Source organism: Varroa jacobsoni, unplaced genomic scaffold (genome assembly GCF_002532875.2).
Source record: "Varroa jacobsoni isolate VJ856 unplaced genomic scaffold, vjacob_1.0 scaffold_70, whole genome shotgun sequence".
In the NCBI taxonomy this organism is placed as follows: Eukaryota; Metazoa; Arthropoda; class Arachnida; order Mesostigmata; family Varroidae; genus Varroa; species Varroa jacobsoni.
The window spans coordinates 14683-42545 of NW_019212972.1; the positions used below are offsets into that span (position 1 = coordinate 14683).

Below are 27863 nucleotides of genomic sequence, written 5' to 3' on the forward strand. Positions count from 1 at the left end.
TAAAAGCCCTATACCCGTGATAACTTAGTGGGTAACGTTTTTGCCTGCTAACCTTAGGGACACGTTGTAATCTAAGTTCGAAGTTGGGCATAAACTTTGTTTTGCGAGGAGAACCAGCCATCTGCAACGACGATACAGAATACTCGAAACATCTAGGATATAGAGAATTTGAATATTTAGTTGCGTACATGTACACAAACGAAGTTTATGAAATTGACATCTCTTTAGTGGTTACATGTTTTTAACATAGTGGTAAAAGCCTTAGCTGTAGGCTAGCCTAACATCAGTCTTTGCCTCGTAATTTAACTTTTTTTAGATAAGCCCATTCTCGAGTACGAGTTCAACTTATGCAATTTCTTCTGTTAATCGTAAGTAAAAACACCGTTATATTGTTACACTGGTGGCTTAACACTCTGGCCATTGGGCTAAAATAACTATTTAGTTGTGAAAACCGCAAAAAATTAATATCACGTGTATGTGATCGTAGCTAAAAAAAAAAAGCCTATAAAACCTCCGTATTATGCAATGGCTATGGGCCAAAGAAGAGGAACCTGGGTCCAAAAGGCTCTTTCAGTTCTTTTCTACGAAAGTAACGATTATTTGCATAAGGCCCATGCATCCTGACACAATGTGTGCTTGAAAATGTAAAACTATCCTTCTTTAATTCATATAAGAAAGAAATCCTTGTTATGCTCTACATCGAACTTGAATAGGATTACGAGTTATAAAATACATCAAAACCAGTTCGAATTAGATGTACTCCCCTCCCTCTGCGAAGATACCCTCTGATTCGCGCTATGCCAGGTGTTCATGACTTAAACTATCGTATGCTTCCCAGTTTTGAAACAATACATTTTGCTTGAAAAGTTTTTAGTTAACAAATTGCTAATTAAAGTGTTTGGCGTTTACCTGTAGGCAAAGCTATGTCTGTGCTTACCGTCTCAAAATAACAGTTATAATTTCTTTTTTTTTTCACGTTTTGTCTTTACCTTTCATGCCTTTCATCGTACCTTTATTGAACTCTTCTACCGGTTAAAACGCTACCTTAATAAAATACTAACATATGCATAAACAATAAAATAAGACGTAACCCAGCTTATAAATTGGTGCCTCACTACAGGGTACACCGCATATAGATCTAGCTAGCTAAGACGTCTCACCATTCTTAAAAGCCGTATTTTACAAGAGACCAGTACATTTTACAAGTAACCGGGGACTGTTCAGTGATTCAATCGATTACTAAAAGCAAGTTATCTCTCTTAAATGGAAAACTAATCAGAAACCAAGAAATTAGCACCATGCTTATTTAAATTAAAAAAAAAAGTAGACTGACAAAGCGAAGTGCCACAATAGCCGATATGACGGTAGAGAAACGGATATTTAATCTCCCTTAGAAAACATTATGAGGATATTTCGTGCGAAATATACAGATAATTCACGAACAACAGAAAACTGATGCGAAAATGAAGCGCTCCCTATAAATTAACTTCACGAAGTTTAACTCTCGTAACGATCAGGAAACACTTCCAAAAATAGCAAGCAAAAGAGGACGGGAGCGAGAATGTACTCTGTTTTGTGAAGCCACAAACATTTTGCGTTCACCTGTTGGTGAGCATAAAGGACTGCTTGTAGAAAAAAGTAATTGAATGGACGGATGTCTCCTGTTGTTATTAATAGAGGTAAAAGTGTTTTTATTTAGGCAATAAGACATCTAGTACGAACGATGCGTACAGAACTAGACACTAAAATCTAAGGATGCACAGGATGTTTTGGATTTAGAGTGTTATTTATTATGCCCGCCATGTTATATAAAGCGTGCCATTTTTCGGTGAAGCTCTTGGATGGCAAAGCACATGAAAAATGAAAAGTAACGTAACTTAGCAAGACGAGTCGGGTAGAAAAGATATAAACTAATTTATTGTAAATAGTACAATGTATATATATATTAGTTACAGGTATTTACATTCACCTTATTACACGGTGGACACGCTAAGTGCAACGCTTAATTCTATCGGTCCGCATTAGCGTAATAGATACAATCGCCATTTTTTAGCTTTCTAGAGGTTTGGTGACAGAAAAACCTACCGGTACGTTTTAAGATTTTTTTGGCGTATCAGAAGAGGGCTCAACACAGGTCACTTCCTTCTATCAGTACACTCCCCGGCATCATTTCTTTCAACAAGGTTCGCAGGCATCCTGCTTTACCTACAGAACTACTGCTCTTTCAGGAACGGTAACTCGTTTACCAAAGATCTAGAAGATAATTAAAGTTTCACATTGGGTTGCTTTGATAGTGAAGAAAGTCGTATTACCGTGATCTGTAGGGATGGAGATTTTAGAAGCATAAAACAGCAACTGCATGATTTTTGTCAGCGTTCATCCAAGAGTTGTCGATTTTAGCATGAACTCGCTGTAACGAGATTTTAGATTTATAATTGTGTACCGTGTGACACAAGTGTGCTTCGTTCATTGCACTATTAAAAGCAAACCGTTATAACCGATACGGAAACAATTGTCCCAGAGAATAAACAGAGGGAGCACTATACAGAACGGCCTTTGCAGAACTTTTTTAGGTACTAAGAAGTTCTCGATAACACTAAATAACAAACCGCAGAATGGGGATTTGTTCCATCGTCAACATTGAAATTGCGGTCTCTACCTATCGTAATGAACAGCTATATATTTTGTCACCACCTGTTTAATCTCTTTCTACACGGCACCTGTGCTCTGAACGCGCTATGCTAAATGCATAGAGACATGGTAGGTTTATGTAAACAGAGCCCGTAAGATGTTAGCAATTACTTAAAGTGGAAACGTAACTACGTCACATTATGTGAAATATCTGCAACAACAGCATGCGTCGCCTGACTGTTATCTGGCCAAAGGTATACATATTATATTCGGTTTAAATAGATGAAATGTATAGATACGATCAAGCGAGATAACACTTGCGGAATTAGTCGATGTAGTAGTACCGTGCTACTGTTTTGCATAGGCCTCTACCTCTAGACTTGCGTCAATACAGCTGTCTTGATATATTATTATATAAAACGCTGCAGTTCCAATAACTGCATACATTTATTTTCCCTTGAAGGGTCACAGAGAGTATTTTGATTTGCTTCCGGTTGTTGACTCTCTGAGCCCTTAGCGTAGATTAGAGAATGGAACCTGCACGGTTGTCAAAGAGCAAATTATTTTCCGGCGGTCAGTAGCTAAATCGATAGAGATCCTATATCTGATTATAGTTTCTATAGATAGATATCATAAGATCAAGTTGCCCCTGGAGGTCCTACGCGGCCAGTGCTTCCTAAATCAGCTCGTCCAGTTCCATGTTCGAAGCTAACCGAGTCGGCATTAGTAGAAGAACCTGTCCAATCGCGCACGTGAGGTAAATGTTATCAGAATTAAATAAGACAACTTACCGTAACGACAATTGAGTCTGAATACACATTTCACAAAACAGTTTATGCACGATATGCATAGAAGGTGCAATATCGTGCAGCATTAAAGGGACGCCTAAAGGAACGATTTCGAGCAGTCCAGCTGGCTCTTTACCTACCTGTCATGCGAATTACAAGGCGAGCCACAAATGACAAATATTCTTCCTGGAAGTATACGCAATCGACACACAAAATTGGTTGCTTAATACAGGATAGAATACACACTAATCACCGCCAGCTGCCTGCCATACCTCTTTCATAATACGGTTGCACGAGAGAGGATCAATAAAGTCCTTCGGTCTTTATATGGCGTACGTTTTTGTAATCACAAATAAATTCTTACAGTTTCGATATAAACGTGCTCAGTAAAACAGTGGAAAACAACAAATACAAAGCAGTAAAGAAAAATCCTACTTATAGCTCCAAAACAACTGGGCATGATTTTAAGCCAAACATAATTCTCTCATATCATGTCAGAGATGTTTCTCGTTGGTTTTCATTCCTACCTTTGACTTTGCCCGGCTTATCAGCGTATTTTCCATATCAGCCGCTGTTCGTCGATGCTGATTTGGTGAGTTCCTAATTGCTTCGTCTCTGCAAATAGCGAGAGCAGAGAAGCACCATTAAACATAGAACTCACTTTTTTTTTCGAAATTCTGCCGAAGCTATTGTTAAAAAACCTGATTTGGCTCAAGCTAGCCAGATCACTAATCGGGAACCGCAGAAATGTTCCCTGCAAAGATGGATGTCTTCGAAGCGCATGGAAGTTCAAATACATTTTGACAGGCCGTTCGGCAATGCGGACTAAAGTTATTTACGTTGTTATTTCGTAAAAATAATAATAATAACAAGATATAATGACAAGGTGCAAAAATCAATTACATTTTCGAGCAAATTAACCGCCTGAAGTTCGGAGTCTTCCAACGATCACCATTCGTCGACGAGCTTATTTGTTCCAATTCACGTAATATGAGGTCGCTGATCTCATCCGTATCGCCCCCTAAAATAGGCATTGAAGAACCATCTAACTATAGGGAGACATATGACTGGGAAATGAAGCTCTTGTCTTCAGATTTGTTTTGCATTTTACCTGAACGTTATATCACTTTTTACGTTCGCTTTGTATTACTATTTGTCATAGACGACTTTACATAATGAAAAGCACAATTTTCGTGTCTGGCTAATTTCTTCCGATATATACAGCCAACTGTAGTCTCTCAATACTCTTGAAAACAATAGTCTCTCAAGACTACCCTAATCACGAAATCTGTCACTTACGAATATGCTTTGTTATCCTAGACACATACGACAGATACTGCTCCTGTAAGCAGAACGGAACGAATGATCAGGCAGTTAAAAGATAAAGAGTGGTAGCATATAAACTATGCTAGAGTTAAGATTTATGATTAAAAGCCATTTTAGAGATACTTAGTCAACATATAACGAACTATTTAGTGAGAAAATGTATGTCTTGGTTATAATAAATTCGTTCGATATTGGGTCCCTTCATGTCGTGTGCTTAACAGTCCATACCCTCGTCGACGATCGCATGAATGCTTGATTCTCCATTTCAACAGCATTCTCGTATGACTGGCTGGGAGAATTTCTTATGGCCCACTCTCTGGAACAGCAGTTAGTCATAGCGCTAAATTTAATAAGAGCTGATCGTAAAGAGCCAGCAAAATTTACGAGGTCAGAATAATATAAGTCGAGCGCAAAAAGTTTATCTGTTAGTTTTCGCGGAGTTGTGAGTCCAGTCAGCAGGATGGCAATCCGCTAAGTTACCACGGCTTCAGCTCCAAGTGCAATAATTATACTATAAGCATCCTTAGCACTTTTTGCTTTTATTATTTGTGCCCAAATTTTAATTAGTTTCTAGTTATTTTATTCGATAATGACGAATACTGTAAGCGGCTTAGCAGCTCGAAGCTATGATAACTATGTTAATAATTAAGTTACGGACTGGCCTCGAGTCGTTACAAGAGTACACTTTATTGCGACCTAGTTAGGATTTCTGAACTCTCATTGAGAAACGGAAACGAATCAACGCTTTGTACGATTTACTTAAACTTTTAAAAGCTTCTTTTGCATTTGCAATATCGCTTACATTTTTGCGCGGACATTTTCTCGAAGAGCAGGTGTTTTCCATAAATTTTCATTTGTTGGAGCACTCCTTCTTTCCGAATCACCTCCTGTTGCATAAATTCGAAAAACAAGAACGTTAACGTCGTAATGTAAGTGCTCACAAAATATCAGTACACACCGATACATTTTTTTGATTAATGAAAACCCGTGCATTAATTGCTTTACCGGATTGCCTTATGTTCTAGCTATAATACTATGCAATAGTCAAGACCCTTCCGAAGCATGGCGAACATCCTTCTATCGTAATAACAAGGGTGGAGTGGTAAGCTTCATACTACTTACTAATATAATCCATGAGATAGGCCACCATTGACAAGTACTGATCCTGTAAGCAATGACAAACGATAAAAAGTGAAGATGTATGTAATAATAATATGTGATTTATGCCACTAGTTGGTTAATGCCTTGCAAAGTTATATGTTTATTCGACAAATTAAACGAAGCTCATAAAACGTTCTATGAAGTGACGTTCAACTAAAATATGTTTAAACGCTACTTAATTTTAATACCATAATATTGAGAAACTACATTTGACGGACCGTTCAATAGAACATTTCGAAACTTCTATATACCTTTGTTGTGGCGGTACTGAAGGCGTGATCTTCCATTTCGGCCGCGTCGTTGCATTGAGTGTTGGGCGATGCCCTAATTGTCTCTTCACTACAATAACCATAAAGATTTAAATCACAGTTTTTGTCGTTTATTCTATTCAAAGATATCTTTTTATGGTAGCGCTCACCGTGTTAAAATTCTTGAGAAAACTGATGAAAAAGATTTTCCTTATACAAATTATAGAGTAAACCTAGCATAACAGTCAGTTTTTTATTTTTTATTTAGTAAGTCTGTCGTGTTAAAAGCTACAAAGGAAATTGAAAACAATAGATGAAATAAGAATACACCTGCAACTTTAGTTCATGTAGAATCTTAGAATAGAAGGTAAATTACTTACATTTTTGAGTGGATGCTTTGCCGGAAAGCCGGTGTTCTCCACAAGCTGGGGTCGTCGTCTTCGGCACTCATGCTCGTTTATATCGTTTTCAGCTAAAAACAAGCTCCTCTGAACGATCCTCCTGAGCGGATAAGCTTTGGCTTGTAATGCCTGTAGAAGTACCATAGAGGTAAGTAATCACATCTGCCGCGACCAGGCATATGCGCTTGGAGGTCTCCTGTAGTTTATACATGCCAGTGTGTGTGTATATTTTAGCGAAATAAGAGTTAACAGGCTTGTTTAAGCGCTTTGAAACCTGAAAAAAACAATATTCGACCAAACTGCGCCTATAATCGATGAAAAGAAGCGATGTTCGCCAAATGTACACACAAAATAAATGTGCCTTAAGAACTAATTAACAGATAAACCTATAAGTGTACAACAATTATAAGAACTACAGTTCTACACGACCCACTCAGTAGACTTTTAGTTATTTAGCATAGGCCCATACTTTATTCAATTAGTAAAGTAAAACAGTAAAATATGACCAACAAAGAGACAAGAACGGTTTCGATGTTAACTAGTTATTACAAAAAAAGAACGTTTAGATCTAAATACGTATGATTAGAAACGTTAGAAACCTTTCTTTACGTTTTAGAAATTGGGAATGCAAAGCTACTTAAAAATCTTAGAAATTCAGCTACTTCTGTTTCAACTAAAGTAGCCTGTTACACGCGCAGAGATAAATACAGACTTATACACCCACGTAAAAGATAACTTCAAACAGAGTTAAATAAAACATGATTTACGTACACCAACAGATTGTCGAAAGCCGAACAAATTTTGGCGCAATCAAAAAGGCAACGTTTTTCCCACAGCGCACATTTCACTTTATCGATCCACTGACACTGAGCATTCACTGTGCCCCCGAGTTGAGAGATGTTTTAGCACAGTGACCGATGAGATGATGGAGCTATCTGACTTACTCTGGACCGGAGTTGATCGGACGGGCCCCAACATCAACAAGCGAATGGATGCATTCATGTGGCTTTTTTCTATGCCAGCAAACAGTATTCTACCCATGTGCGGGCGACTCGGAGCTTCCGACAGAGCTGTGGGGCTGAGTCGGCTGAAGTTAGACTCCTACTCATCCTCCATATCATCATGCGTCAATGTGTCAGTAAATGGAAGTATTTAAATCTCTTAAAGAAACTTTATTTGCTGTGAAAATTATTTAATGATGTCTACGATCAGACCGAATTTGATAATAGAATAATTATGGCAAAAAAGGAAATTTGTTTTGAAAATTAATGAAAAAAATGTTGCGAGAGCGGGCAGTAACTACTTTTGATTTTTGCTTTAATTTGTAGGTGCTCTGGAGGATAGTAATTGCTTTTGTCAGCTATCTAACATGACTATTAGTTCTCTTATTCATACAGTGATTTAAGAATTAAATTGTTCATTTTTGATAAATATGACAGTTGAGGAGTCGGACAAAAAAGTCAACTTTATTGAACATAACCATCATTTAGAAAAGGTAATATTTACCGATATACTCAGGCAAAACGACCTCCATGATGAGCCTCTTCCAACACCATGCCCCATACTGCGTCTATAACTCTGCACGACACGACGAAGACAAGTTATGTGCTCTGTAATCTATCACTCCTCAACTTACGGAACGCACTGGTTTACTAGGTCCGGTATAACTGATTTGGCTTGTTCATAAAAATATGATACTATTGGCGTCATAACAAAAGTAATACTGTTGACCCCTCATATGCACGTTTGTCTCCTTGGATAAAGGTTCAATTGAATCGGCGAACAGAGTCGGAAACGTTCAGATGCCGTACAGTTCATCGCTGTTCACGCAGTTCTGCTTATAGAACCAGCATCCCATGGAAAAGGCTGTTAGAAATGATTGAGTGTACAATGTTAGATGAGAAATACATATCGTAGCTTTGTGCATCGTCGTTAAACCCTTCGGGGTCATTAGATGTCTTTTTCAAAACAAAGTTTCCATCACTGAAAACACTCAAAGCAAACATCACTGATAGACAGATATAGCTCGTTTTGTTTTTGGCGCTTTTGGTTTACCTGAAAAATGACAATAGCTAATATAGTCGACTAATTTTATCATCTTTACCGTTTGATCGAATTTTAAATTTGAGCCCCCCAATTAACCATCAACAACTATAGCCCACTGGCAATCTAATTAAATAGATTAATGAATACAAAACCTTTTTTTAAGCATATATTAACTCGTGTTAAGGTTCATCTTGGTATCGTCTGTAGTTTATTGTCAGCCGCCTCTTGAGCTCATTTTAACTCTCAGTATATTTTAGTTAGATTGGTATTTTTATAAAGATAACCACTCTTGATGTGTTGCCTGTTCGCTAGAAGCAGCAGCGAATGCGAGGGCACCGCTTTACGCCGATTCTGTCCCATTCCTGCTCTAACATAGTCGTTCTGCACAGCTTAAGAATATCGACTTCTGTCCCCGCATCTGAAAATCACGAAGTGAGGAACTGAAGTGTCGCAATCGAGAGAGAGAAAAAAAGAGTGTTTCTTAATCACTATTATGATGCTATTAGTGTTTTTGCGCGAAGTGCGTAACTTAAGCTATGTACGCTGTGCTAGCTTGTACTTAGGTGCGATTTCTATATTACCATTAAAAATCCATATACGCTCACTATATATATTGTTTGCTTAATTTTATGGAAAACGATCTTCGGGCCATCGTGCAGCTGGACTCGGTGGCGTCGTTGTTTCGGCTCGAAGCCTGAACATATTACGGACCGTACCAGCAGTCAACCTAGAAATAGTAGATTCAACGCCTACGATCAGGGAGCGAATGTAGCTTCTGCACTGACGCGCCCACTACGCATAACTCCGATGTGGACGGTACGGTTTATGCTGTTCTACACTCGCGGTTGGAACATCGTTTTCATGGCACACTTGCGACAGTAACCTAATGAATGCCGAGAGCCAGGAGTTCGTGGCGGTCTATCACTCCAAATCTGCTCAGAAGGCACAAACGCTAATTTGTGGTAATTTTACTCTCACGTTGTGAGATGATAGAATGTATATGTTGGCCGATGGCAATGGCGGCTGGATTCGCTCAACAAAATGAGCTACGCGACAAAGGCTGAAAAAGATTTTCGTCAGCGTGCCGGAACGAGAAAGGACGACGCGTTATTCTAGCTTTGTGGTTACCTTAATTGAACTGGGTGATGGCGATCAACGCTACTATAGACGAAACAATTAAGGTAAACTAAAACTAATAATCACAGATATATACACAAGAGTGCCTCTGACCGAAAAAAGCCAGTGACTGCTGCTTCGAGTCCCGCCGACGACACGAACTACACAATCTGCATGAATAAAAAAGAGTTATTTTTTACGATTTTTCGTGCCTGTCTCTACGTAAAAACGCCTGTACAATGGTTTTGGGCGCATAGCTATTATTAAGGAGCACCATGAGAAATGAAAAAGATATCAATTATACATAACTTTACAGGTCAGAAACGTTCATAGTGGTTGTGTTAGGTGCTATTAGTATTATATGATCCCACAAACAGCTTTCAAGCTCTGAGGATAAACGTTGTCCTGTTTCAACTACTGGATAGGGTTTCATTGGTTTCAACGGTATATATACATATTTTGTACACGAGTAAAAGTCATGTCGAAGTCATGTTGTGAACTCGGCAACAATTCGAATGTGGGACTCGTCACTGTTTTGAATACCCTCCAAATTTTTAATACTGAATACGAAATTAACTGCTCGATGGATTAGCTTTAGGCAGTATGTCTCCTAGACTCATTGTTGCCGATCGGGAACGCCTATGAAAAAGGCCACTTCACTTTACCAGACAGCTTCCTTTCAATGTCCAGCCATCGTCTAAGAACCTCATTTCGCAACGCATTTGATTGTACCATATCACATCACTTCTTATGTAACTCATAGGTCGCTTTGTAGTAATGTGAACATTATTCCTCTCGTCGTGCCGAGTATAAGTCGCACGATACCGATACTTTTTTTTCATGCAAAATAAGTCATTTCCTGCAAGTTCACTATATTCAAGAGGAGATCGCTTGCTGCTGTCTCGTAACTTGGTTTGTACTGCTGTTGCTGCTGCTGTTTCCACTGCTGCAGATCTGTCGAACGCACATTTCCCACGTGTCGAGTAGTGACGTGATTGAGTACTGCGATGGCATCTTATTCAGGTGCAAACTAAGAGAATCCAATATATCGGACAGGAATGATGTGCTTGCGTATTGAGCCCGGTTGGCATTGCAGCGCGGTGGATGATCTGGATAATTTTCGGGGACGGCAACGGAGATCGGGGGGACACATGGTAGCGTCTTGTCGTCTGTATTACAGCCAAACAGCATAAGTCGCCGGAACCAGAGAAAATAAATTAGTGTGAATTGCGCTGATCCAGACAAGTCTCGACTGGGGAGGATATCAGCGATTCAAGTGCACGTTATATCTAAGGAGGGTCGAGAAAAGGGCTTGCCACAAACCACTGAAGATTAATTGGCACACTATAATCATAGTAATAAAATTGGCGAAACTGGAGACAAAGCTTTCTTTTTAGTCACATCATTCAACAAGCATTTACAAGCCCCGCGCAATTTCGGTGTAAACGAATATTCTATGATATATGTTTGCGTAATTTTCGATACCAATTCTACTAGCTTACCTAGTTGACAAATGAGATTTACAGTGCGACACCCGCTATGCTGAACCGGATCAAGCTGCACCTTAAATCTCTGATCTAAATGGGCGATTTCGCCCTGAAGCACATCCGGAATCTCGACCATGTCGTCACGACGTCGCTTCACCGGCGGAGACGATGGTGGCGAAGGGGCTGAACGTAAATATGCTGCTCCGGTCAGCATCGTAATTGGTGGGCCGAAAACCCGCTGTAAAGTATGATTGAACATAGGACTCTTGATGTTCGCGTTGATCGCGTCTAGTAATGGCTGCCAAAGATTATCGTTTTGTAGCCGAGCCATCGAGGTTACCGATGGCACATGGCCGATGTGATCTCGAGGTACTGACGGACCCAGGTCGAGCTTTTCGAGGACGCCTTCGCACTTCAGAAGAACCTCCATTGGGCATCGGCGACTGCTGTCCGACAGGATGTCTAGCAGTGATCTCATCCGTATTAAATCCTTCTGGCGATCTTCGTCCTTATCGATGCGCGCAATCATTCGGCGTAAGGGCTCGATGTACTTACTCAGTTGTTTGAGTTTATCGAGATAGACCTGTTCCTCGGCGGCGCTGCGACCGGGGACACCTCCTGCAGATCCAACCAGACCATGGCTTCCAGGACCATGTTGTTGCTGCGATTGCTGCTGTTGTTGCTGTTGTGGATGCTGTTGAGAATGCGAGCCGGCAGGCGAAGCCACCGAGCCAATAGGGGCATTAAGAGCGGATCCTGGTGAAGGAGCACCGACCTGCCCCGCTCGGAGGTAGCCACCCTGGCTTCCGACCCCAACCGGCGACGGCGAATGCGCATAAGCAGCTGGTGATGATCCTGTCATTTGGCTGTAATACAAAGTACCAAAGAGTTAATAACGCGATAGAAACACAACAATAACTGTTAGCGTAATGGTTAAGCTTCAGTGGAGTATGTGTCGACATGTACACTTCGAAAAAAAATTGTTGAAACAACACACATTAGCCGATACAATAGATGATAAATGATCACTTTTTAATTATCTGTTAATATAAGACTATATGTAGAGATACATGACACTGTTTCTGTCTTCTAAGATGTATCAGAATCTACAGAGAGCAATTACACCCGTTCAATTGTCAGAACTATATAGTATAGCTAGATAATAGCTGGGCAGTTGTAGAACTTACTTGGATAGCGAGCCGCCCATGGGAGACTGTACTGGACCCTGACCTGTGACCTGTCAACAGTACACGAAAACAATTTTTTTAGTATGTTATATTGATAACAAAATTAGATTACTGGAGTCAGGCGTTTGTAACCATTAAGCACAGCCTATGACTAGAGATTGAATACTGTTCCTGAAATTGACAAGTGGTTTTACAAGGATTCAGGAATTATTCAGGAACGCATACTCCTTTCATAACAGTAGCTACTTTGATCGCGTGAGCAATTTCTTGAAATCATCTCTTCGATATAGCATCGAGGACCTACCTTATTTAGAAGGTCCACACAGGGTAGACCTTGCTGGACTTATCTGGCACTTCTCCAACAAACCCGTGATACAGCATGGTAAACATATGCCATGGTCACCATTTGCCAACGCAGAAATTCTAACCAACGGTGGTCGCATGTTTATCGTTACCATGGCAATGCATTAGAAGAAACTGGTATTAACTGCTCTTAATGCTTAGACGCTTAAGACCAATCTCTTGATAGCGTTTGTGGATCCGAAATAAGGCTAGGACGCGATATTCAATCATGGTGCACTACTGTCAACATAACAAACCTACCTACCATTAGCCAAAACGCTTTGGGGTATATCCCAGATTAAAAAGCATCCCTTTTAATAATCCCCCCAATAACACGATATTCTGTGTAAATATTTACGTTTAGATGATGTAGAAGGTGAAACATAAAAAGAGCATTATGTGGCACAGATAAATTCCTAAACAAAAAAGAAATTAACCATTGAGGTGTCGCAGTTCTTGTCAGGTTACGTTTGCGAACTGCATTTTAACAATTCGTTGATTTTAATGGCGCATGATTTATTCTAAATACTTACCATGGTATTCTGTGGTTGTTGAGGGGCTATTTGTGGTCTCTGCATCTTGGCTTGCGGGGCCCCACCCATAACGACCATGCCCTGGCTTGTGGTGCCAATACCAGGTCCAACAATATTTGCGGGTTGTGACGAACGTACGTTACTTCCCATTTGCTGATTCATCATCATTGGATTTATGGATCCGCCACCTTGACTGATCATCATGGGACGTGGCGTCTGCATTGCCATTGGGTTAAGTCCGCTGGAACTATTTGGTTGTTGGGGATTGTTTGGTTGTTGAGGTTGCGCCTGCATCATTTCAGACGGACCTCCCAATTGGCCACTTCTCATTTGTCCTGGACCCATGGGAACGCCGCCCATAGAGCCACCAGTCATGGGACCCCCTCCCATAGGGCCTCCAAGACCCATTTGTCCTCCAGTCATCGGGCCCCCAGGACCCATAGGACCTCCAGGACCAATAACACCCCCAGGAGCCATAACACTCCCACCTCCCATAGAACCTCCGCCCATTGGAAGGGGAGCCTGTTGTTGCTGCTGCTGGCTTGTCATTGTCTGGAGCGCCATCATGGGATCGGGTCCGCCTTGGGGCCCCCCATGACCGACACCCTCTTGACTTCCAGGGCCCGGCCCTTGATTTGCTCCTGGATTGATAGAACCAGGATTCTTTTTTGAATCTGTAATTGATCAAATTCAGCTAGAATCAGTGCATTTAAAAAACCTAAATAGGAAATACAAATAATCATAACAAAGACCATAAACGAATTGGAAAATATTTTAGGAATGCATATAAATGAAAATGTAAAATCTAATACTAGCTACCACTCCATGATTCAGTAACCGACGAGGTATTGAAGAATGGGTTGCAAAATGCCCCACTGAACTAATTGAAATTTCTTTACATTAAAGTCATCCAGCCATCGCTCCAAATTATTGTTATGTTCCCGACTTTAAGAGCTTAGATTTATTTACTATAGATTATGCGTGAAGATAATCCCAATAATGATTTTCGAAGTTATTCGAAACGATTAAGCATGTTTCCCATTAAGAGCTATGCCGTGTACCGGAATATTGATCAGTCAACAGCCGTTAGCTTCTATGACCAAAGACTGGAACAATGTACGAACGCGGCTTTAGATTGAATCGCAATTTAAGAATATGCGAAAGGAGGTGAATATCGGTATTCGTCCTATATCTAGAGGTAAATCTAGATTCAGAAACAGGGAAATTCACATCGACTTAGAGCTATTTAGCGCGACTATTCCTAGAAAGCTTTATGATGGCTATATTCACCTTACCTACAGCTAATTAACTGACTTTTAAATCACGACATCGGCTTGAAATCGCCACTCAACATCGGCTAATTAGTTACGACAATGGAGCGTGAGATATATCGATTCGTTTTGTTTTTGCTAGAATTGAAGGCGATGTCCTTTAGCCTCTTATATTTTTAGAAAAGATTTAGAATTCTGTATTGAACGATCGGAAAACCTTCCTCCTAATCGACATAAAAAGATTCGAGATATCAGTTCATTGCCTTTTGGTTATTTTAAATTTTTCAAATGCCTGCTGCTGGGCCTCGGTTGATCGTCCGTAGTGAAATGCCAGTGTTCAGCAGGGAAGAGTCGCCAGATATTTCGCCATTGCCAAGACTGAAGTGTTTATTGTTCAACCTTCGAAACCAGCTCTGGCATGTTCGGAGATAAAGTCCCTTTCAAAACTTCTGGAAATCTTGCTGAAAGCTTTACAAGCACTGCTGTTTTTGAGCATCTTGTAGAATAAAATACTTCAAATTAAGCGATTTTTCCAGACATTTTTAGTAGTTTCACAAGAAAATAATTAAACTGGCTTTCTATTTCATAGTCCTTAATACTCCAGTTTTATTCCGATCGGATCCTATGGACCTTTTTGAGCCTTGTGTTCGATTAATGGTGTACCGGCAATAATCAGATCTAGCACATTGCTATTGTACCTACATAGCCTATAATCAATCAAAAAAAAAGAAGAACAAACCAAATAATTTGTACCAAGCAAGGATAAGTTCACGAAAAACGAAGTTTCGTCATTAAAGCGAACGATATCAGCCATCTGTGGTTGCGCATTCCACATACACTAACTAAAAGGCAAATCATCACTTATGATTGATCTGCTTGTACCTTAATATGTTTTTTTTTGTCAATAACACTCACTGAGATGGAGCGTCATCGATTACAACCTAGGTCTACAAATATGTCCCATTGGAAAAACGACGAACTAGGACCAAAATTTTGTATTACACATTCGTGTTTGATGGTGGCTATTGACCCTTTCGATATTACGATACATGTCAACGATCTAGAAATCGTCGCTGCTGATGACGCGTAAGTAAAGCAGTTTAGTTTCGTCCTACCGAAAAGGAGAACTGTCGTTCGAAGTAATTGGAGACGTTCTGTTCCTCGGCTCGCTTCGTCTGCAGTATAGAGCTAAGAAGCCTTGCTCACGCCGTTATCCAATGACGTGTAGATTCAATTAAGACTACTTGAATTTTTAATTCACTTAAAAACTAATTAATACGCTTGAAAAAACTATTCTTTTAATTCGGAAGTAAGATTAAAAAAAAAAACACTATAATTCCTACTCAGTAACTGCGGACTGGGCTCGAAATTACCTGATTTTTAATGACTGGATGATTTATTACAAATCAAGTGATTTGTAAAAAAAAATCAATCTTGTTATTGCTAAATGCGTTGTCATAAATTAGTCGAAACGATTGAGATGAACATCGTTACTTATTGAGAATGTATATATTATATGTGATTGCCAAAATAAAGTTCTGTAGAGCGAGGCACACTGTTACACCTAGTAATCTCGTGAAGGTTCTGTATTTTCGTCACTATCACGGGATTGCCGTTAGACAGATGGTGGTGGCAATAGCAGTCAGGAGTGGTGACCGGCGCACGGCGCGTTTGTTGGAATAACTGTCTAATCTCGACAATCGTTATGATGGCATTGACTATAAACTGGTGCCTGGCATATGTGATTGGCCCTACGGAGAATACGCTAACGACAGCGATAGACTACGGGGGCAACGACAACAATTACTCGGTAAATTACTCGGTGCTAAAATACTATACAGCCATACAATAGGTTTCGAATCGAACACTAACAGCGTCTTGAAATCGGATAGAGCAACGTCAAAAATAGGTCAGCACGGTCGCGTCCCTCGAAAATACTTTTAATAGTGATTGATTCTGGGCCTGAACCGCTGGTTAGTGTAGGTACACAAGTTCGTACATGGTAATATGGGGTTTTTATTGATTTCATATCAGTAAGTCGACTAGTGAGTATTTTCCTGTTGTTCTGCACGTTGACGACAAAGCATGAGTAGCCATTGTAGTATACTATATATAAAGGATACGCGTATACTCCTTTGCGGTTCGTCATAATGAAATGTGTTTATTAGTTCTGATCAGCTATCGTTTTGGCCGCTTCGATCTGCTACGTTAAACCCAACTCTCGATAAGGAACCGTACTGGACATCATCGAAAATTGTGTCAACACGCATTGATTTCCATAGCGATCACTGTAACGGTCAATCGAGATACTCCATGCGAAACTAACTAAAGTCGAACAGAGATCGTACGATAGTGATGCCTGCATACGCATAGCTACAAATCTGCTTTTTAATTATTAAGATTCCAGCAAAAACTAGATTTCGCACCGTTCGGATACACACGACACGGTCAGGGCAGATAAGTCATAACAGTTATATAGTAATATCATCAAAATGCAAAATCTAGAGAGTAGGAAGTCACAATATTAGAGCAAATTTACTCACAGTCGATTATCCATCCTAAGCAGAAACGCTACGGTTCGAATAAATGGCAGATATGGGGAGAGCACCTATAAACAGCTATATATAAAGTGAACCAGCTTGACTTGGGCACCATTAAACAAGCACCATTTGACCATAGAAGAAGAATTACGCACGGCACACTTTGTCAGCAAACGTCGACACACCACAAACCCAGTGTCAGTGGAAGATTACGCCATATCCCAGAAAAAAAAAGACTCACCGTATACTCTCCAACGTGTTTAGCCAATGTTTCAACCATGGCATCTGTATTGTTTACACGATGACAGCAAGAGCTGATACATCCACAGGCTGAATTCCATTCTGTCATCAATGGCTGACAATTAGCGTAATTGCATCGACAATATTCGATCTACACGATACAGCTTAATTTTTGAAAATGCCGCGCAACAAGCGTCCAGCCTAAGCATAGCCATGCAACTACGTCACAGCGAGATGGCAGTCTGGACAGCTATGTGCAGAAGCTCTTATCCAGATCGCAACAGTAGTTGACCCGATTGCTCAAATCTCAGCTCAAGCAATGTTCTTCTAATCTTTGCTCCATATCGAACTAACCGGAAATAAATGACACTTAACGGAGTATTCAGCACGGCGCGCTGCCATGCTTGGTGTACTCAAACGGACCAGTTTATCTTTAACTCTATACTTAACGTGCTAGTTAGAGGAATTAAAACAGGATCTATAGTGTTTGCCGGTGACACTATATTCCTATTCGTCATCGATCGGAATATAATGATCAACGAAATGTATTGTAGAGCGTGTAGGTAAAGGCAATCAAAGCAAATCAATCGCGCACCTAATTTTCATTTTGGTACATCGATTTGACTGCCCTGATGTTACTCTAGATCCTCCTTTATTACATGAAAAGCTCATTGGACTTGAAACAATAGTACCATCTCTATAATAGTCAGAAAATCATGAACATTCCAACAAACCGCGTCCTTAATTGTGTGTTACATCGCATCACCTATCTCACGATCCGCCCATCATTCGATGCACATATGTATTCTAAAACAATTTGTACTCATTTGTTTGCACCGTGCTATTTCCCGCGTGACCTTGTTATCGGGTGGCATTGTTTTGTGTTAGTAGCGAAGTTGGCTCTTATTATGGGGCCTTATTGTAAACAGATATGTGAAATATACCATATAAATAGCATAACAAAGATTTATAGTTATTTAAAACTATTGGAATGCTGCGATATTCGAGTCCTTCAATCATTATAGAAACGCTGTCTATATATATATATATATATATATATATATATATACATTGTTCCCTTGAGTGTGCTTCATGATGTTAAATGAAAACAGATAATAACCGTGGACGACCAATTGATGTTTTTGTCATTTCAATGGATGTATAAACGAATTTTCACCACTTACAGATACACAACAGTGTTATTAACGGTTAGAATAGCAATGGCCGTCGGAAAAATAACTCTATCTTTTGCACACATCAAATGAGCAGATCCTACGGACTAGCACATACACGTTAGGAGACTTAGCAGCGTCGGCTCCCCGTATTGCCCCCCTTGATTCGGTTGTTGCTGCTGCTGCTGGCTTACGCTAGCGGAAACATTCGGGTGTCCACCTGATCCACGAACGCCTCCCCCACTTCCCAACTGTTGGGACACTGGCAACGTCGATATTTGGCCCCTAGTTGTTAGCGTTATTTGCTGTTGCTGTGAATTTTGCTGTTGTTGATATGAATGCAATTGCTGTACAGGGGGCCGAAATGTTCCCTGAGTTCCCTGCACCTGTGTTCCGCGGCCACTAGAAGTGCTCCCAAATGATCCGTTCAAATGGACGGTCGCGTTGGTCAGTTGAAGGCCACGGCCGGTCGCACCCTGGCCTGAAATCGATACGGATACTGTAGGCATGCCTCCGGTTGCCCCGGTTCCCTCGGACGAGTTCCAGTTCATTGTGCTATCTGTCACGACTTAGTGGAACGCTTCAATCAGCAGTCCTATTTTTCTGCCTATTGTTAGCTTTATCTCCGTTGTTCACCCTCGCTACGAACTGTCACCGTCGATGGTGGTAGTTAATGTAGGGTACCACATTATTAAATGGTTCTGCATTATTCTCTGTGTTTTCAACTGTGCTAACTTCTTAATTCTGATTGATACATCCAACGCATAAGGCCTTATTGGGTAATCGCAGCCGATGGCGAGTAAAGTGCACTTGTTGCGTGACCGCCTTGCTAGCACTTGATTCCCTCTGCTGACGAGGACGGAAGGGGACTGTTTAGGAGTAGTAATCTGATGATGTGTTCCCTTTGACAGAAAGAGGTAAATGATTTTAGACATCATAGCGGGATGGAGTGCGAAGTTGCGGGGCAAGCCGCACTTCGTGGTTGAGTGAAGTTGTCACTGCTGGATTGGAGAGACAGACGTCTATGCAGCAGTAAGCCACAAATCACGGAGTGACGATGAAATCGATCTGCCTTTCATTTTCATATGGTTTCTTGAAATCGTGTTTTTAATTGTCAAAGAGTTAGAAGCATCGTTCAAAATGATCCGAGAGAAAACATCCGAGTTCACGAACTACACTATTGTACGCATTACAGATCACTCCGTATCACCTAAATCACTGTACAGGTTCCTCCGCTAGCTGCACAAACGCCAACGTTTTGCGCGGCTCCCTGGGTACAATTGTCACTACTCCACCTGACAACAAGCAAAATTGTCCCGCTGCAATACCATTCGCATCTTGTCCATGAGTCGAATCCGAATTGCCAAATTGACACCGACCTATGCGTTCAAGCGTTATTCAATCGGTTTGCTAACCCGCCCACTGGCTGGGCTCTGAACGTCCAGATAGAGCCGAGCCTTTTTGAGCTAATAAGATTATTAGAAGCAATCGTGGTAAAGCATGATCATTAAATAGCGCTCCCTGTTTAGTATAGCACGTGGTGTAGTTTCAAACAGAATCAATCATTCGACAGAAACTCGTTGCTGTGGCGGTGTCGTTATGGTACCGATCGGTTGCACACGATACAAACATTGAGATGTACGAACGTGCATGTGTCATGTTTCTGATCTGCCGTTTTTTCTAATGGTGTCTTTTCCCTCTGGAGTGTTTCATTCTGCGTTAAGACGTCGCTATGAAAACGCTGTAACGCGTCGATGCAGTATCGAGACTCTGGCACCTAAGGCATTGCATAACGATGCTGGGGACTATACGTTCACAGTGGTCTTCAGCCGGCCCCGTTCGATCTCCACTGTCTTACACTCGCAATAAGCCGAACACCGGAATACACATCCGACGGCGAACATCATTGCACTCACAACGGTGTCCATTGGCTATTGGTAGCACTCGTTCGTATAAACATTTCGATCGTTTAGTCGTCGCTTATATGATCTCCGATCATGTACGTGTGTTTAAATGATAACAGCAGCAGCAGCAGCAGCAGTTGTCACAGTAATAATATTATAGTAGCAGTAATATTGTCAATGGTCGTTGCTGACACTCTATATGATTCTGTAGATTCGACACAATGTTACACTCTTTCGGTTTTCGTCCCATCGCAATCTCTATCTATGTATAACTGAATACGGGTTTGTCTCCCGTTTAACTGAATGCTAGCCTTCCTCTAAGTTCACCTGGCCAATTTCGTAAGAAGCAACGATCGAATTCTCTCAGAACCTGTGCCGTTGTTACCACTATCATTGCTGCTCCCATTTACTGTCACCCCCCTCTGAGCACGCTACTACTCATAAAGGGCTTGCCGTCAACTACAGAGAAGGCTTTGCCAAGCAAATGGCTACCAGAGTCGAAGCAACAAACGACAATGATTCGACAGCAGCAGCAGTTCCAACAGCCACAGTAACAACAACTGATGGCGTGAACAACGCTGAGGGAGGGCAGTACGAATGTTGGAGAGAGTTGCCGTAATGTTGAAGGGGGTGCGTCCGTGCAGTGTTGACGAGACCCGTACGCTGCTGCTATCGCAATAGTCGCTGCCGTAACTTTCGTAGTGGCCGCGGAGCGGCGGAGAACTCTACAGCATCGGTGGCTAGCAGCAATAGTAGCAGCCCCGTCGACGCTGGCGGTTGCGATAAGGCTGACGACAGGTCGCGTTCAGTAACAACAGCAGCAGTGGCGGGCGTAATGAAGCTATAGTAACTTAAGCGAGAATTTTCTTATCTTTGTAGCTGTTGCTTTTATAACTCCTGCTGTAGCTGCTGTCATCTAGATTTCGGAGTTCTGCGGTAACAGCATGACGGCGCCTGCAATATCTACTGCTACCTTGAAGGGTACAAGGGGAAAGGAACAACTGGACTGCTGACGGCAGCATCATTACCAGCAAAAATTAAGGAAGGTAGTGGCATCGTCAGCATCATCAACCCACATTACAATCATAGCTACTAAAAGCATCTAAGATATCGACGACGACAACGACATCGTTAACTAACAGTGATTCTATGCTACTTCAGCGGAAACGATGAAGGCTTTGTTGTCATTGTCGTCGTCGTCGTCGTCGTCGCTGCTGTGGTATCCGCAGCGATGTGGTGTCGGCTAGGCTGCCTGTTCCCCTCTCTTTGTCACGCTCTCAGCGGTCACTGTCAGCACCGTTCCCTCCGCTGTCGGTATGACTCTGTACATGTGCACATCTGTACGTGTCTGTTTGCGTATCGTTTCTTCTGCGATGCTGCTTTCGACGGTTGTCGCATCGTTTCTACTGCAGCGATCAACGCCGGTGCCACCGTGGGTAACGCTATTGCACTGATGCTACGCTACAACTGCAATTTTCTTAGCCGCTTGCGACCAGCTGTCAGCGGTGAGCACCGCATCAACGCCGTTTCGGCTTAGGAAGCGATTGCTCTCACAGCAGTATTAGCGATACGAGCGATGGCCGCCTGGCGGTCACACCAACAATAAGTTTGTTCCATCCTATCTATCACATCTGAACAACAGCAGCAAATCCACACCGGAGGAGATTCTGTTTGCTGCTGTTGCTGTTAGCTCCCCGTTATTCAGTCAAATCGACGTACGGACGCAGAAAGCGAGGAATGACCAGCCGACAGTTGGTCGGCCTGATGTTGCTTGGCACAGGCGCGGGTTTCTGTTCCCGCCTATAGGAATTGAAGCGGCATCGGCGGCTATTTACGTCGGTAGCGGCGCCAACAGCTGTAGAACTGCCTTCGCCAGTGGTTACAACAGTAGCAATAACCGTCTGATTGACACTTGACGATTATCATGGCTTAGAGAAAACTAGAACTGTTCATATGTATGTAGAAAGAAAAACAAGACAAAAGGGGGAAGAAAGAAAGTGGACTCACGTTGATTCTCACCCACTAACTCATCAGATGAGCTCTTATTAATAGATAGATTCGCTATCGTACGGAGCGAAAGCAAATTACAGAACCAGCAGTAACTAAACTTCGTCGGTGATTACTTTAATGCTACCATAATATTATAACAATAAGGCAGATCGCTTAAATATTACTAATTTGCCCTGATCGATAAATGCATGGTCGTGCCGCATATTGTTCATCTTTTCAATTCTTTTAAGTCACTGTTTATAGAGCTGACAATTGACCCTTACTACCGCAACTAGTTCAGACAGCTTTAACCGAATGAGAAATGTGACGCGGCACCTCGGAGCAGACTAAAAACGGATCATCTTGAGCCGGCTGCATTCATTGCAGAACAGTGTTAGAAGCTACGAATGTTGCTGTCGGCTGTGAAGCAACGATGAACCTGGAATAGCTTCGCCGAAAAATGCACCGCTTGTCCAAGAAACGATCATCAATAACAACAACAGTGATGACGATCAAGCGAGGGCCATCCGAAGAAATCCTGTCTCAGAACAACTTGTAGACAGATATTGGGCGAGGGCAGTACTCGTGCACCTCTCAGCTAACGAATTGGGAGGAACGACGCCTTAGCAGGGCACTAATAACTGAGAACAAAGGCCCAGCTCCCAAGGAGCAAGTAAGACCATCTGAGGAAGTTCACTCATATGCAGTGAGAAAACAGCAAACGGACGATAAAACCCGAAATAAAAGAGCTGTTGAAGCCAAAACTGGAGTGAAGTGCTGAAACGGTTGAGACGTTTGCAATATGAAGAGAACCTGTAAAGACTGTAATGGCGGATGAGATGACGAGAAGCTTCAAGAAGCTACCACAATCTCACAAAACCGTTGGCAGTGTGAGCAAGAAGACGAAAAATAAAAAAAAAAAACAAAAATAAATAAAGCCGATACTAATGGCATAGTCTGCATTTCAGAGGACGGATCGGATGCGGTAACCTCACTCAAACTCTGACAAACAATCAAGAGCACAAGCACAGTGCCTAAAAATTATGTCAAACGATCCATACACCGGTTCTAAATAAGATGCGTTTTCAAAATTAACGGTATATCAAATGTTTAACGTACCCATTTTATGAGTAAACAAAAAAAAGTTCTCTACCTGCTCTGCTTAGTTTCAGATCAATTAAAATGTAAGTGGGTCGCATCTTCGTAAATTTCTTACAACAAGTAAAACTTTATCTGGTGGGCGCCCGGTGGGTTTACGAACTCTACGACTTTTCCAAAGCCACCTTATAGAATCTTTCCTTTGATCCTGAGCAAAGCAGAATGCAATTGACAATATTTTCCGATAAATCAACGCTCCCCTGGTCTAGCCTCGTGTCATTTATTCTGTTCTTTTGCCCCGGTTATCTTATCGCTCTTAACTATCTTTCAAGCTATGTACCACACCTAACAGGTCTCCTCTGCTTCACGACTATCTGAAGTCTATTACCCAGCGAATTCTTGTCGTTTTGTCATAAAATCACAAAACGCTTCGGTTACAATATCTATAGTTAGTTTTCAGTGCTCTTCTTGTTTTCATCCTAAAAAAGCCATTAGGCGTAATCATCAAGTAATCTGACTAACGTAGTATTTTAGTTAGCTTGAATTTCATGTTTGCTGCGCATAATAAGCAATAGTAAAACGACTGAAGTCTGCAAACAATGTCAGTACGTCTACAAACAATGCACGAATATAACTACAGTTCATGGTAGTTTGCTCGTCTGGCGACAAGGGCAGCCAAAGGAAAAAGCCAGATCAAGAGATACACAAATTAATCTCTAAAAGGACAACCAACATAACAGTGCCGTAAGAGGCTGCAGATAATTGTTGTAAGGCCAAAGTGCTAGCGGGGATATCGAGATGTGAGATCAAATGAATAGAGGAGCCGTAAATATAGTTGTAGTAAATATAGTAAAACCTGGTCGGCCAACGTCGTTGCAGACAGGACTCGAAATCGTCAAAAAGATTTAGTAACCTGCCGAAAATTCCAACAATACGGAGACTTGTTTGACACAATTTTCAACAACCTAGCCGAAATTGAAGTAGCAGCAAGATACAATTCTAGTGTTACGCACCAATTTTTGATACTATCGACTCTGTTATAGAGCTTATTTGTTAGATGAGTTGTTTTATAAGGCCTACGTAACTACTGGTGTAAAGTCGAGTGCATACATTGTACCAAAGACTAGTTACGTACAATGGTAGTTTAAGTAAATTAAAAAATATATCACACCCGAATGGTTCAAGCACCGTAAAGGCACAAATGCACAATTTTAAAATTGCACCACCGCACACTATCCCGTTTGAACTCAAACCGTTGGCCCGTGTACATCACTTACCGATACACATACTCAGCTGTATGTGCATTGTGTAACGGGTGCCTTTCTAATCAGAGACATACACAAATAGATTACATCTGTACGGCTTAATCATTACAATGAATATCGAACACACAGTTCGCTGATACGCACACCGAATGCACGGTTTAACTTTGGCCGCATTTGTCAAAGGTCTTAACATGAGACACGTTAAGCTTATCGTTTGGTCATTTTCTATCACAGAATAATATTCTCCGGTCAAATCATAGGCACCGATAGGATAATAAAAGTGGTTGAAATATAACAGTACGGCCTGGTCCAAACACGAATTCAGGTATTTGCGTGACCCAATTTAGATGACCACTCAACAGGTAAACTCAAACGATCCATGCTATGAGGAGCAATGTGTCTTTCCTATTTTGACAAAACTTTTCTTGGCTAGGAACTTAAGATCCTAAAAACTGCTAGGGTGATAACCAGTCAATCTTTCTAAACGTTCAAAATTCGCTCTATAGAATTGGCAGTTGATTACATTAATTCGTTTATGTCGCACCAAAATATGATAGATGTATGTTCATTGCTAACATAAAATGGCACATTTTATAGCGGGATTTTTCGGGAGAACAAACTAAATGGTAATATTATAAAACTTTTCTGACGGCATCGGCGATCACCATCTCCCTGCAATTTCCAAATTGCGATTTCTATTCTTGCGCCTGCGTGCAATTTCAACTGCAGTAATCTCTCCCGATTCTAGCGAACGCGCCTCTAATACTAGGAAATGTTTTGAAATTCAAGCGTTTTCTACCACACGTACATTTCAAGGTCTAGCCATGCTTTTCGGTATAGACAAGATATGTACGCTATGCCACACGTAAAATGATTACACGATAAGATTGTTATTTTATATAACTCTATAAGCTTCTCCTTCAAGCGATTTGTCGTTTCAAACTGTACGTGTTTACAAAATTGCCTATATTACACTTACCGGTTTCCCGAATATGTATTATCAGGCGAGCAACATACGATAGGTATTGATCCTAAAAGGATTGACACAAGCCAAGAAATACGTGCACATAGGAAAAGGAACACATTTTAATAGGTGGCTGGAACTGGGGCCCTACTTTGGGTCGAGGGTGATTTCAATGCATATATTGCTGTTGTCGGACATAGATCCATTAATTTATTAGAATAAGTCAATGGTCGATGACATTGTCGATATACAGTTACGGTAAATCCAATTTGAATTTGGCATACGAGCAGTATTGGTTAAATATTGGCTGAAGGGCATATAGTATAAAAAAAATTAACTTAAAAAAAATAAAGACTGCTTGGCTAGCGAATTAAGTGATTACTATTCAAGTAATAAGTAGGGGCATAATATATAATATTATTCGACAACATTTCAATCTTGACAATAATTCACATGACCGCATAGCATAGTAATACTGCTATGGATGTTCCGCTCAAATGAAGCAGTCGGAATTTATTTGCCCTTACCTTTGTGACCGATTTGTTGAACGCGTGGTTTTCCATGTCGCCTGCGTTTTTATATTGCGGATTAGGCGAACTCCGAATAGCGTCTTCACTGTGAGCATATGGGAAATTTTTCGTCAGGTGTGATAAATGCATATCCATCGCGTAACAAAACACCAACAATATTGTTTCCATTCGAGAATATTATAATGATTAACTAACTTATAATAAGTAGTTCAATGTAAGCGCATTTCACAATTATAGCTACTTTGTTATTGTTATCAGGGACAGTAGAATGTTATTTAGTATGTACGCTCGATACCGATACGATTTCTACAGATATATACGGAATGGGCCATTAAATCACAGACAAAATAGTCATTCAAAGCGGGTTGGCTTCATGAAGTTGGCTCATTGATTGATTGTCACTTACATTTTGGAGCGCACATTTTTCCGAAACTGCGGATTTTTCCACGAATTGTCTATCATCGGCGCACTCATCTTGCAAAACTTAAATTTGCAATAGATTTCGCCGAATTCGCCGCTTTTTTAGGCGATTAAGTTCTCGCCTTATTTAGCTCGTATTTTCGTGCTTGAGGTCTCGCTTCCCTCAGTCAGTGACACCTGCCGCACCGAACTAGACGTCGTCCATGCCGCAAAAAAACCACTTCGAATTTTGCGCCGTAAGCTATGAATACGCATAAGCTATTTAATAAACAAAGACACAAACTCTGGAGCACGTCTCTGTTTTTTTGTTGACCATACGTAGGATGTATTGAAGGTCGAACTAGACAAGGCAGTAAAAGTTCATTAAAGCTCGACGTAACCGATTTACTCACACTTGCAGTTAATACAAAGAGAAAAGAACTATTGGATAGTTGCTGCTAACTTATTTGATAAGAATTTCATCGTCAAATTTATGCGTTTCGTTTGCTTCAACAGTTCATTAACCTTTGGTTTCCTCAATCTTAATACGTTTACTACGCAAGCATAGTATTGCTGTTTTTGGGCCTTGTGTGGGTACTGTGAACATATTCATTAGTGTATTGACAGTATCACAATAGATATGGCCTCTTTGTCCTCGAATCTGATCTATCCGCAGGCAGATCTGTCATTATGATCGGAGAGAGTATTAGAACACCACCTGACGTAGACCTATAACGATGTTCTCATTTGCTTTTGATGAGAGCTCGAATCGATCAGAAAATTAGTAAGTAAGGTTTAAAATTGGTTTCACTCTCGAACACTAGAAAGTATTATGACGCCAAGCAGATTTAGTGATATAAAAAGTCGCTTTGGCAGATATACCTGATTTCGAGCACATATCAGCCAGGGGTCTCGGAAGCGGTTGTTCAGATGAGCTACGTGTCTGCGACAGCTTTTCTTGCAATAATTTATTTTATCCAAAGGCAGTGTTTAACAACAAAGAAGAAAAAAGCTTAGACTGCAGTTCTAACTTTTCATCGAATTCGGTATCGTCCGCCAAGCAGCGTTCTATCAAATGGCTTTACTAGTTGAAACATCCGATAAGCTTCGACGGCTTCGACGGGAGCGAAGTGCCCGCCAAACGTTACAGGGCTAGGCTAATCATCTGAATAATGTCATGCCAGTAGTGGTGATAGCAGCAAGAGAGAACGTTTACTTGGCATCG

The 27863-nt window shown here is 41.0% G+C and overlaps 2 protein-coding genes across 5 annotated transcripts; both read right to left on the reverse strand.

The window, feature by feature from the left end:
• Positions 1-1895: 1895 nt before the first annotated feature.
• Positions 1896-8145, reverse strand: LOC111262397 (uncharacterized). Its single transcript, XM_022836634.1, has 12 exons — positions 8062-8145; positions 7327-7633; positions 6535-6684; positions 6158-6245; positions 5868-5910; positions 5548-5632; positions 4974-5061; positions 4719-4761; positions 4323-4440; positions 3947-4034; positions 3560-3605; positions 1896-3367 (listed from the first exon to the last, which is right to left on the reverse strand). The coding sequence occupies exons 3-12, from the start codon at positions 6603-6605 to the stop codon at positions 3270-3272; spliced, it is 768 nt and encodes a 255-aa protein (XP_022692369.1). The 5' UTR covers positions 6606-6684; positions 7327-7633; positions 8062-8145; the 3' UTR covers positions 1896-3269.
• Positions 8003-27593, reverse strand: LOC111262376 (mediator of RNA polymerase II transcription subunit 15-like). Of its 4 annotated transcripts, XM_022836597.2 has the most exons (9): positions 27521-27593; positions 26646-26900; positions 26237-26324; positions 25725-25776; positions 13267-13940; positions 12392-12441; positions 11220-12070; positions 10627-10886; positions 8003-9019 (listed from the first exon to the last, which is right to left on the reverse strand). In XM_022836597.2, the coding sequence occupies exons 2-9, from the start codon at positions 26711-26713 to the stop codon at positions 8969-8971; spliced, it is 2094 nt and encodes a 697-aa protein (XP_022692332.1). In that variant the 5' UTR covers positions 26714-26900; positions 27521-27593; the 3' UTR covers positions 8003-8968. The 4 variants fall into 4 exon arrangements, with proteins under 4 accessions (XP_022692332.1, XP_086825278.1, XP_086825276.1 ...); XM_086969152.1 differs by lacking the exons at positions 25725-25776; positions 26237-26324; positions 26646-26900; positions 27521-27593 and adding an exon at positions 18608-20714 and having other exon boundaries at positions 10685-10886; XM_086969150.1 differs by lacking the exons at positions 25725-25776; positions 26237-26324; positions 26646-26900; positions 27521-27593 and adding an exon at positions 18608-20714.
• Between the last annotated feature and the right edge of the window lie 270 nt (positions 27594-27863).

Excerpts from the sequence above, each read along its gene's own strand:
- LOC111262397 (XM_022836634.1), bottom strand. The coding sequence starts at position 6,605 with ATGAGTGCCGAAGACGACGACCCCAGCTTGTGGAGAACACCGGCTTTC. Across the intron at positions 4,035-4,322 it reads CGGTTAATTTGCTCGAAAAT|AGACGAAGCAATTAGGAACT; the intron begins GTAATTGATTTT and ends CGCTATTTGCAG. Across the intron at positions 3,606-3,946 it reads TAAGCCGGGCAAAGTCAAAG|GAAGAATATTTGTCATTTGT; the intron begins GTAGGAATGAAA and ends GTATACTTCCAG.
- LOC111262376 (XM_086969150.1), bottom strand. The coding sequence starts at position 19,040 with ATGAACTGGAACTCGTCCGAGGGAACCGGGGCAACCGGAGGCATGCCT. Across the intron at positions 13,941-18,607 it reads GCTGCTAAGTCTCCTAACGT|ATTCAAAAAAGAATCCTGGT; the intron begins GTATGTGCTAGT and ends GATCAATTACAG. Across the intron at positions 12,442-13,266 it reads AACAACCACAGAATACCATG|GTCACAGGTCAGGGTCCAGT; the intron begins GTAAGTATTTAG and ends TACTGTTGACAG.